Source organism: Lepidochelys olivacea (assembly GCF_965140295.1).
Source record: "Lepidochelys olivacea isolate rLepOli2 genome assembly, chromosome: 16".
Taxonomy (NCBI): domain Eukaryota; kingdom Metazoa; phylum Chordata; order Testudines; family Cheloniidae; genus Lepidochelys; species Lepidochelys olivacea.
In genome coordinates this window covers 26,402,791-26,415,174 of record NC_140426.1, presented here as the reverse complement: position 1 = coordinate 26,415,174, position 12,384 = coordinate 26,402,791, and the positions used below count along the sequence as shown (strand labels likewise).

Below are 12,384 nucleotides of genomic sequence, written 5' to 3'. Positions count from 1 at the left end.
TATTGACAACAGCTTTCTAAATTATCTTAACATCTGAGCATAGAGTCTAGGAAACACTTTTCTTTTCCGCTCTGCTCTGCTCTTAAGCATTTGAACTTTGCAAAACTCAGATTTCAGGTGTATTTGAGAATCTTCATAAGTAGAATACACAATCCTGTACAGGTCATGCAAAAAAGAAATGCAGTTCAGGCCTTCAGTTTTACCTTTTCTCATAATGGCTAAAATCCAAAAGACAATATCTTTCTGGTTCTAAAACTTCAGAGAAAAATAAGCCACTCAGTATGAATCACATATAAGGTGTTGGACTCTTTTATGCCTATGCTACTAATAAAATAGGGGATTTTCACATTTTTGAGTTTATAATATTCAGTTCAGTCTGTGCGCACCACTCCTTTGCGAAAAGTAATTTATAACTGAAAATGTAATATGTTTTGAATTGCAAATTAAATAATACACTCTCATGCATACAGTAGTTGTAAGAGAACCAAGCTTCTTGAGGCACTTCAACTTTGGCCTAGCACCTAAATGATACAATTATTTCCAGCTCTGTTATGCGTGGAATTTTTACTCAGTACAGAAAGAAATAACTTAACACTGTTCAACATTGTGCATCGTAGCTGTTGTATGTTGGGTGTAAAATGCAGGTCAGTCATTACAGCATCAATTAGTATCATAAGCCATGCATAAACTAGACACACATTTTGTTTGCAGCTGTTTGGGTCCTTCAACAAGAAAGTGATAAAAGATTTTTCCTTAATATTGGAAGTGCTTTATTCTGTAAAATATTGGTGTTTGGCCCATATTCACAACCATACAGATGCTTCCGGTTATGTGTTATCCCAAATGCAAATAAGATGTATTATGTAGTTATGATTACTTTTTGGTATAATCCCAACTGTGTGCTCTGTGCCTTGCTGACAGGTATGCAGATTCCTACCCCAAAGAGCTTTCTCAGAAATCCCATGCATTAACCTAATATTGACTCCTCCAGTGGAGCCAAAGTCCCTCATTCTGCCCAGCCTGTTTCTTTAGGCTGCATGCAACTGTGATGTCCACTGAGAGACTGCTCAGTTTGCCCTCCCTGGTACTTTGCTTTGGTGGGAGAGGTGGGCTCCCCTGGGCTCATAGTCAAACGTTGTTTGTTACCTGTATGTCCAATTACTACAGCAGAGTAGTATGTTAGCCATATCATTGAGAGGCTGTAGTGATTCAACAGCTGCCTCTAAGGGAGACATCTAAGTGTTGATCATATTGTATAGTAGTATAGAACAGTGGAGAGCAGAGGATTTTCTTGCTTCCTTGTCATCTTCCCAATGCCAAAGTGACTTTCATAAAAGAATAGCATTCTGAAAGGTAAATGTGGCCCCTGAAAGGCCAAGAGGAGGGACAAAGTAATCCAGAGCAATTTGTAGTGCAATAGTACATAGAGATCCCACTCAGGACAAGTGCTTATCACGGTGGGCACCATACAAACGTATAGGAAGGAATTATTCCTGGCTCAAAGAGCTTGCAATCTAATACAAGGCAAGGCGTGAAAAGTGAGGATGCCAAACTGTAGGCGGAACTAGGGGAGATAGAAAGAGGGTAACAGTAATAAGATCACATGAATACACAGTCTAATCATGCACCCCGCTTGATGGTTCTGAGTCACATAAGTATAGTTGTTTTTTTAATTGTACACTTGACCTAATCTTCAGTGGTTGGCTGATTTCTTGTAGGCATTGCATCAGAGGTCTGGGAGGGATTTGAAAGAGAGAAGGTTTATAGCCTTATTGACTAGTTCAGGGAAGTATCCATGAAAAGAATGAAAGAAGTCAAGTTTATTCTTCTAAAGTGATAGGGTAACTCTCCACTCCAGAGCTGTGGGCAGGGTGACTCACCTGTGAGGGAGAGGCTCTAGCTTTCACATAAAATATCCAGTGTGTCGCAGCCATCCACTCACTAGAGGCTAAGCATTCTGCTAACTCCACAGCAAAGAGAGAATTCTTTTGCATGGCTCATTTGTGTGATGTCGAGCTGTGCAAAACAAGAAATAGGCCAAAACAAAAAAGGACCTTGTAATAAGATGTGAAAGATCGCTTCATTTCCTCTTTGTTTCAGCTTCCAAACACTTGCATACAGTGCTGGAGTACGTTTGAAAGGATATGGTCATCTTAAATATTTGATTTAATTTTCTGACAAAGCATCCTTTAAATAGCATGTCCTGAATTTTTTTTTCAGAACATACTTTAAACAAAAAATTTATACCTTTTTTTGGCTCCGTTGCTGATGTTGAGATGGTCTTTTCAGCAGGCTCAAAAGCAACAATACCAAACATGTTCATAATATTCCTCACTTCCTCTCTGTGGGTGCACATGCATACTACCTCTTCGATTTCAGCTCTGCTGCTGCTGTTACTGATTAAACACTCTCTTGCAAGTTGTTTGGGAGAGCATATTTGTTAGCTCCTGTCAATGTAGTTGTATGGAAGTGCACAGGAAATGCAACTGGCTAATCAACAGAACAGAGATATTAGCTGTTGACAAAGTGTTGTCAAATGCCTAAAGAAATAAAATGAAAAACATTAACAAATATTTTCCTCTAACGTTGGGGGTGAGGTGTCACTTGTTATAAAAGTAGGTACAAACTTTTCAGCTTCAGATGTGACTTTTGAAGTTGATAGTGTCCCTTTGAACAATTAAAGTCTTAAGTGAACTTTCAAAAATCTCATCTGTTAAATGTGCATTGCTTTGAAGTGCTGTAGTATTCCAGCACCTGAAGTGTGAGAGTACTAGAGTACAGTGAAAGAAAAGCCAGGGCTGATGTGGGTGTAAATTAGTGGACTGTTCATTAGCTTGAGTCTTAGAGAAGCAACTGTGTTATTTCTTTTCATTCTGTGGTAATTACAACCATTTTCATTGTCCAGATTGTCATTGTCCATAGAAATGGAATATATGCAGTCTGCATAATTTAGAATTTGTAAATCTCACTTAATTTCTTTTTTGGCAATGGTTACTGTCTGGAGAGAATAACAGTTTTGTCTGTTTAAAATGACAGAAATAAGCAAATAAGAAATAAAAGATGGAAGTCACTCATTGCCTCCTTTAAGATTTAAAAGGTCAGATAAATCAAATATGTGCATTTGCACTCTACAATATCTGTCTCTTGAAATGGAGCCAGAATAAGTTTTGTACCTGCAGAAATATATAGTAAGCACAGGTTTTAAAATGTAAAATTCATTAAATTTGGTGTCTTTAAAATTCAGTAAAGAACTACAGTCATGTTTAAACCACATCAGCTTTGTAACTGCTCGTTTAATAAGCACGTTGCCAGTACATAACCAATAATAATGGGCTGGATCATCTTGCAGTAAAACCCACAGGAAGGTGCTGAGGGGGAGGAACTATACCAGAGGAGCCCCTTGTGGAGTTCCTCCCCAGCATGATAGAGCGATTTTAAATCAAGGCGATTTAAATCAATGGCTGAATAAATTAAACTTTAATCTAAAATAATTTAAATCACTTGATTTTTTAAACTTATTATTTCAGTCAAGTTGAGACTTTGTAAAACTAATTTGAAATTATGTACTATTGCAACTTTAGATTAAAAGTTCTAATTAAATTATTGTTTTTTAAATGCAACTACGGGGAGGGTATCTTATTTGAATTTTACAAAACTGCTACAGGCAAAAAACAAAACATTCAATTAAAATTCTGATCTGCTGCAAACACTTAAGCAGGAATGTAACTTTATTTCAATTGGACTACTCGTGCTTAAGGATCAAGGGCTAAAATTTTAATTTTTATTAAAATTTATCTAAGCATCAAAAAAGTCATCATCATTCCAAAACAAAATTGCTTCGGTGTTAACAATGAAATGTTATCTAAGCTTTCAGTACATTAACAAAGTCGTTGAGAAGTCTTTTAAACCCATAGGCTAAAATTTTCAAAAATAGACACCTAAAGGTAGGCTCCTAAATCCATATTTAAGCACCTGAGGGTGGGGTTTTTAAAAGCACCTAGGTGATTTAAGACCACATAGCCCACTGACTTAGAACTGTACTCTCTGAGGAAGGAGTATAGCCTGGTCAAATGGTTTCAAATGACTTGTGGAACTTCAATGTATTGGAAGGTGGTGGGGATTGCAAATATACACAAGCCATTCATTTATCAGCTCTGTTTGAGGTTTGTTGTTCTCACAGTAGGGATGTTATTGAGGGCCCTGGACTTGTCTCTTTCAGTACAGATGATCATTTTAAATGTGAAACTTATTAGTTAACTAAATCTATATAGAATTTCAGATTTTACTAACAATTTGGAAATTAAAGAAACAAATACAAAAAAAATCTGCTAGTAATTAAAGACTATAAAATGGGAAGAAGGTAAATAATTAGCAACATGTAAATTAAAAATAAAATAAAATGTATATTTTTTTTATTTGTGATTTTTGCCCACTCCCTGCTCCCTAACTTTTCTAATGGGGATGGGGTGTACCTGACACCCTTCCCCACTGCAAAATGAATGTTGGGGCCTGCCCCAAGCTGCAGGGTCCCTGGATGCCTCTGTCTCAACAGTAGCTCTGTGCCCCTGGCACCCCCACTCCTGCTAGTAGGTGGCCTCTAACCATGGCTGTCCTAGGGACCCCTCTTCAGGAAAATTCCTACCCCAGAGTGGGCTCTGCAGGAAAGGTGGTAGCTTGGAGGACCATGAGCATCCTCCCCATCTCAGCTCAGGACTGATTTGCTAACTCAGGCCACTTGTCTGCATGGCTTTTGAATGCCACAAGGCCCTGAGAGCAGGGGAAAGTGCGGTGCAGGCAGCTGCCTTTTATCCCCACCCGGCCCCCGGAGGGAGAGGGGGAGATCAGCGTACAAAGGTTGAGCTCCGTGTACAGATCTTGGGGACACACTCAGATCCAATAATAATAAACACTGCTTGCTCAGGGGGACTCACCACACTCAAATGTAATGTTTTTCCTAGGATATTAGGTAGACCAATTAAGCAAGGTGGACCAGCTGCTCCAAATTTTATATGGTGTAATGAAGCCAATCAATTGAAAGCAGTAGCAGTTAGGAGATACTCTAATACATCCTAGCATTGGGTCTTCATTTGAACAAGAAAACCCTAGAAATGCAGATATTGCCAGCTTCCTATGGATTAATTAAAAAAACAAAAAAAAAAAAAAACCTGAACTCTCTAGAAATCTGTACCCACTACTGACTGGGGTTGGGGATCGACCTATAAATAATAAGAAAAGTTCTTTTCTGACCATTACAAATACTCTGAACTGTGAAATAAATGAACTGCAGAGAGTTTTAAAGACTGGGAGAATTACTGAATATATATATGGCTGGCCAGTAGTTACTAAAGAGACCTTTTTATTAAATCAAAACCATCCTTAATTGCCAACCCTTCCATGTTACCAGAATCTGCCAGTGAACTGTTAGTGTCTCTTGATGGCTTAGGAACTTGTGTTACACAGAAAGGTAACTTTAATAGAGACAGTGGCTTCTGGATTAACAGGAAATAAAACAAAATCAGTAATTGCTATCAGTCTTTGCTAACAACTTTTCCAATAAGTAAATGTCTGGGTGTTACTCAGTTGGACAAGAATTTGGTTGACAAATTACCCTAGAGAAATCTAATTTAAGATGGAAAAGATTATCAAAATTTGATGACTCTAATCGAGTAATATTTCTGTACACAAAAAGTGCAAAGATTATTCTTATGATAGTTAATTTTGTATTTTTGGTGTGTGTGTGGTAATGATTTGTAAAATTGCTTATACTTCGTATTTTTTAAAGGGATTTAGTTTAAGATTCTACATCTTTTTTCCTTTACTACTGTTGTAATGCATATAATTATATTCTTTTTTTGTTTTGTCTCTCTCTTCTCACCTTAAAGTATTCTCAATTGCTACTATGTCAGGCTAGTGACTTGTAATGTTTATTAATACTGTATCACTTACTGGTGAAAAAACTTGATGCTTCTGAGAAGCTTCATGATGAAATGTGGCATTTGATTTCAAGATCTTGCCCATATTGTATGTTGAATACATTCTCAGTTATTATGCAGTTCACTGAACTGACAATTATGGAACCTCGCCTGGGACCCCATTTCAGCAGGACATATTTGAGCAGAAACAGTTTGCAGAACTTTATACCCTTAAACTCCTTGCCAAGGCAAACTCTTAGCCACTTGAGTTTGTTATAAATACCCAGTGGCAGTGGTTGGAAGTAGCCCATGGTGTGTTTTATGTTCTTAGCTGAATGTAAATGTCTTTGTGGTTATATAGAGTAGTAAATAATTGAGTTTGATTAGGGAGAGGGACCTCATTATGCCCCCACCTGTGCCCAGCTGGTAGGGGAGGGTCGAAATGAAGCCATTAGCTGTCTCTCTTACTGGCATCTGAAAGAGCTCAAATACATCTGTGTCTTATTTTCTTTTCTGGCACAATCAGTTGAGCAAGCTAAGCAGGCATGACCGAATTTGGCAAGTTCCAAGGACTCTGGCAAAGTTACACAAGGAAAAGTGGCTTCTAACTGCCCATTAGTCTAGCGAGTTATGTTTTTGGAAAATGACTGTTATGGAAAGGGGTACTTTGTCCAATGTCAAACACTGCATTCTCAAACAATCAGCTTTGATGTCAATTTGAATTTGTCAGGTTGAGTCAAACAAAGCACTGCATTCATGTAAGTGTGAACTTTGTTAGCTGATGAAGTAATACCTGAAAGATTTACTTCAAATGAGCCAGTTATTTAAAGTAATTCTGATACTACCCATAAGGATTTTCTTCTTCCTGAAAATTTTATTGTCACAGCTTGACGCTCTGTGACTAATGGCATTGTTCAGGAGTTGGTAATTCTGCCGCCATTTGGCTCCTAGATGAAATTTGGCATACAAGGCCTCTAGCCTGGAGCACGCTTTATGTTCCTGTTTTGTTCAAATTGCTTTGATCATTATGGATTTTTCCTCCCAAAGTTACACTAGCTTTATACCTGAGAGATTCAGATTGGAAACAATGAAATCATATGACGTCTTCCTTGTGGTACACTTGCAAATGCAATTCAGAGGTTATGGAAGCTTCCCCCCAATAGTCCTATCCTCTGTTTTCATACCTGTACATATAACTTACAAAACATATTTTATCATGTATATAAAATGCAAATATATAAAGGTTAACTTAAAGTATTATCACAGTATGGCAATCAAACCTAAAAGCACACAAAAGTAATATGAGGCTTACTTTAGAGCCACAAATGCAAGGCATTTCAGAGAAAGAGCTAAAAGTGTGGGCTGACACAGTCGTCATGATTCACATTATTGTACACCCTATCTAAAAATTACCCATCTTAAGTTAAGGACAGTGCATCAACTGGGATTTTTAGCATCAACTTTGATTTCACACTCTTCAGATGGAAAACATTATTAGTCATCACCAGTCATTTTCAACCATGTCAGTTATTTTCTGCAGAAAGCTTGTAAGTGCTATAGATTCCACCTCAGAATAGAACAAAAGTTGTTTCCACATGAGAGAAAAGCACAGACAGTGCATGAAAAAGTTTGTGCTTAATGTTGACGACAGAAGCCTTTCCTCTTTTTTTTAACTGTTAGTTTATTTATCTAAACTGAACCCAAGACTAAGATACTGTATAAATCCCCTACTTCTTCTCCCAAAAATCAACATTCCAAGCTTTGAAGCTTTTGCCTTTTCTCTTGTTTTCATTTTCCTCTCCTGAACCTTGCCACCCTGGCTTCAGCGCTAAGGCTGTAAAGGAAGATGGAAAGCCAAGTTACCTCAGAATGATCACTATCATTAACATTCACGGGTGGTTCACTTATCATTCCTGACTGCACAGACATGGCAGCCGTTATGAAACGTCCACAGGTGTAGCACGATGATACATATTACATTGTGCCACAATGGATTTATGTATTCTGTAACAAAAGAAAAGTGTAATGAAAAAATACAGAAGGTAATCCTTTATTCCTCCACTGCACAATTTATCAGTAATGCTTGTGGATGATAAGTGCCAGGGATTTCCTTTGCTTGATTTAACCTTGTCACCCAGGTATGTTTTCGTAAAATGACAGAAAAATACAGGCTAAGGAATTTCTTTGATTCTCTTTTTTCTAAAGGTACTTTTAATTGATAGAATAGTCTGTCTTTGTCAGTCCGATGTTTTCTAGCAGCTAAAGATAAATCCATTGGCTTAAAATAATGGTATCACACAACAGTGGGCTAGGTTAAAATGTGTGTAATTTGAAAACCTACTTAAACGTATGCTGGATAAGGTATACTTGTAATGAGGATACTTGATGTATGGTACCAATATAGGAAATGACTGAGAACCTGGCAAGTAACCCTTGAAATGCATTTTCCACCACAGTAGCACCTCACTACTCTGCACTAATGAAAGGGAAGGTCAATAGGGATTGGCAAAGTTTGCAGTTTGCTGGCGATAGGGATGAGCCCCAGCACCACCAGCCAAGTGTAAGTGATAGCATAGTTCCATAGCATTACAGAGTGCCGGGGAAAGGGCAGGAGGTGTCATGCTGCTCTCTCCCACTGGTGCATGGGAAACATGGCGTCACACACTGGCCTTGCCCCGAGATGACAGCAGAATCTCATTGTTCTGTGCCCAGATCTACTCTCATTGCAGATTAGTGGTTTTACTGTGTACTACCATGTGGTACTGAGATTCTGCTGTGTATTGTCAGAGAAGAGCAATGTTCTTCTTTTATTTAACTAAAACAAAGCAAGAAGATACTAGTAAGTCTGAACTCCGATTGGCATTTCAAACACCTTTGGCATTATTCCATAGCAAATATCCAAAAGTTTACGAATGTGGGGTGCACTTTACATTTCATTTCTCTTGCCAAGGTCTCACTTACTGAATAGCTCACTAAATATAGTAAAACATAGAGGTTTCTCTTTTTTTGCTTTGATCAGTAAAATAAACTTTTAAAGATTGTTCTGGGATGGGATCCAGCTTCTGAGGCAAAGAATGGCTGTGGTTCAGCCATGATTTAGTAATAGAATGTTCAGTAAAATTAGTGTGACAGTTCTCAGGCCAGCTGCTCGATAGGAAAGGCTTGACCAAGTCAAAATGGACTGAAACACTAGCAGGATCAACAACAGCTTTTCCTTTTTAACGGCTGAATTGACCAGAATTAAAAGTCTGTTTTTCATTTAGGGGAGTTCCAGAGATGTCTTAGTATTAGCAAACCCAAATTAGGTCATCAGTGCTCAGTTGCCATTGTTTGCTTCACTCCCAGCAGGCAGCTTGACTTATTCTTAGCTTTGGTTGAAGACCTTAGTTTGCTTATGAGAAAACGCATTTGAAATAATTTTTTAAGTCCACAAGGCTGGTCATGTTCCTGTTTGACCATATTAGTTAGTGTTGGGTGTTCATCAGCCTTGATGCTTTAAAATGCTCTCCAGACTCCTCCTGCGACACATCAGTAGCACACGTCAGATAACTTAGAAATGTAAAGGAAAAAAAGAGTTTCCATTACTAGAACTGTAGTGTTTTGGCACATACACTGCTTCCATATGCCAGCTTTTAACCAGAAAAACCACAAAGCTTTCCTCTGTAGATAAGTCAAGACTAGAGAAAAATGTAAGGAACTCAAGGGATCTAACAGAACTAGATGAATGGGCTGCATGATGGCAGGTAAAATTTAGTGTGGACAACTGTAGTGTGCATTGAAAGGGATAGTTTGAACTAGTCATGTGCATTGCAGGGTTCTGAATTTAGTGAAAACCTCTGCTGCCACACACTGAGCAATCAAAAAAGCAAACAAAATGTCTGGCTGCTTTAAGACGGAAAATTTTATGATGTCATTACAGAAATCGGTTGTACTCACTCATTTTGAGCACTGTGTTCAGTTCTGATCACTCCATCTCAAAAATATACAGCACATATAGAAGGGTAACAAACAAACTTGAAGAGGCATGAAAAGAGGATAGATTGAAAAGATAGGAATGTTTAGTTTAGAGAGGATAGTTCTATAAAATAATGAATGGTACAGAGAAGGTAAGTGTAATTCTCCTGTTTACACTGTCTCATAACACTAGAACAAGGGGAAGGGAAAATGAAATTGGGAGGCAATTAAAAGGAAATAGTTTTACATAACACACAATTCTGAAACTCACTGCCACAGGACTTCACTGAGGCCAAGAGCCTCGTAGGATTCAAAAGAGATGTAGACATTTTATATGGATAATGAGAACATTCACAGAAGCAATTTTTAAATTTTATCTAATGTATAATGGATATAAACCCACATGCTTCAGTGCATAAGCCATCCGATAACTGCCTTGATTTAGGAAGAACTTCCCCTGAATTGGTAGGTTATCCCATAATTATCCATTGTAGGGTTTCTTGCTCCTCCTCTGCAGTATCTGGTACTGGTCTAGATGGCCTGCTGATCTAATCTGATATGTTAATTTCTATGTAAGGGCTATATTTCCCTACCTCCAGCCCATGCTTGTAGGGTCAGGTGGGAAAGGAGACAGTGGTTGGCCACGTGTTATGTTTTATTGTAAGACCAGTATATGTGGATTCCAAAATTGAGGAACCTGTCTCATTACAAACTTGTGCATGCTCACACCGTTCTTGATGGCACTAATGGTTGTGGTTGAGAAATAACATGTGACAAATTCAGGTTGTCAGTGATCCTTCTAGGATATTTTCCAGGGATAGGTCTGATACAGTAATCTGAACTAAACTTCTTCCCAGAGTTAGGGTCATCCCATAACGTTCAGTTTTGGTCCTGTTTATAATGATGTAAGTGTATTGAGTGGATTGTTGTTGACTGCCAGTTAGTTTTAAAATATTCCAGCCATGCTGTTCATCTAGAATTTTGTTTCTCTGTGGCTACTTCAGTATTTTAATCAGGAGAGAGAGAGAGAGCTCCGCCTCCTCCTGTCTAAATTGCCTTGTGAAATACAATTTCTTCCTCACAGTGCAGCCCTTTCCCTGTGTGTGCCTAACATCTCTGAAATTTCCTTCAGTGACATCTGCTGACATGAACAGAGATTGACTGCAAGGTCCAATGGGCAAAATGTACTGACTGATCAGCCAGGCACCTCTCTTATTACATCATCATCTTCTCCACTTCACCAGTGATAATACTCTCAGTACCCCATTTGTCCATTTCTCCTAAGACCATCTCGAGGCCAATTACCAGACTTCGTCCCTGCACAAAATACCTGCCTGAGCTGAGGGCCAGACTAACTAACCTGTTTTCATTAACATCTCTCTTCCAGATTTATGCCACAATGCTCAGCAAAGCCATTCATTTTACTGAATATAATGCTGTGCCCTAGTTTTTCCCTCCATACTATTCTGTTGCATCTTGATTGTATCATGTATGAAAATGAGATTGCAAACTCTTTGGGGTAGGGGCCAGTTCTTGTGTATTCTGCGAAGCACCTAGCACATTTTACTAATAATGAGAAATAAAGGAGTTCTCCTTCTATGTTTGCTCATTTTCCTTTTTTAAGGACACACACAAAGTGATCTGAAATGAAGATGATAAATTAGGAAAACCCTTGCAGCATACCCTGAGCTTTGTCACTTTTCTCCTTTGTTGTCCCCAACTTGCTCATCAGAGCTTGCTTAAATCCTCTCATCGTGTCACAAGTGTTAATCTTTGTTTAGTTAATTGGTATACCCAGTAGATCTTTTGCTCACTACACTTACGTCAGTGAGGATTGCAATAAACTGTCTTATGTTTTGTAATAAGGTGTGTGCGTGTGTCTTGCAGAAATGCTGCTCATGGATTCTCACTTATTCAGGTGGACAGTATGAAGGTCACCATGAAGGATATCTTACAAAAGGCCTTAAAGCGGAGGAAGGGATCACAGAGGTGTTCAGGTGGGATACCTGTTTTTCTCTCTGTAAAGAGATGTTTTGTCATAAGTAACTTTTTCCCCCCTTAAATCTATTTCTTGTGACTGTCATGCAAAATGCTAATTTTTGTTTAGTTGGTATTGTGATTTTCAGCACAGCTCCAAAGCTGCTCTGTTCACAGGTGGTACAGAAAGAAAGCTTTTCAGATACTACTGAAAAACACTGACAGTGGGAGAATTGTATGATGTTTCCTGCAAAGCCATAGAGTCAGTATCAGTAATATATGTTTGTTATGACAAAGCCACTTGCATTAAACACCAGTCACTGATAGCCTGAAATGAACTGGTAACATGATCATGCCTTTGCTTGTTAGAGTTTATATACTTTTCATTTATGTCAGAACCAGGTATTTAATGTGATTTTTAAAACAAATTCTAAAAAATACAGCAGATTATAACTTGGGTAGAAATAACAGAATACCTGACTTCCTGCAATACTATCAAAATATTGTTGCCCTTACAAATAGCTTAGACATATTGACATTA

General features: G+C 38.2%; 1 protein-coding gene across 2 annotated transcripts in view; it reads left to right on the top strand.

The window, feature by feature from the left end:
- The window catches only part of MAPKAP1 (MAPK associated protein 1), a 161,844-nt gene that overhangs the window by 85,486 nt on the left and 63,974 nt on the right, over positions 1-12,384 (top strand). For both annotated transcript variants that reach the window (XR_014714317.1, XM_084649959.1), the window contains exon 7: positions 11,754-11,863. Coding sequence is in view for 1 of the 2 variants with exons in the window: in XM_084649959.1 (XP_084506085.1) it covers positions 11,754-11,863 (110 nt within the window). In the remaining variant the exon portion in view is untranslated. The remainder of the gene's footprint in view (positions 1-11,753; positions 11,864-12,384) is intronic.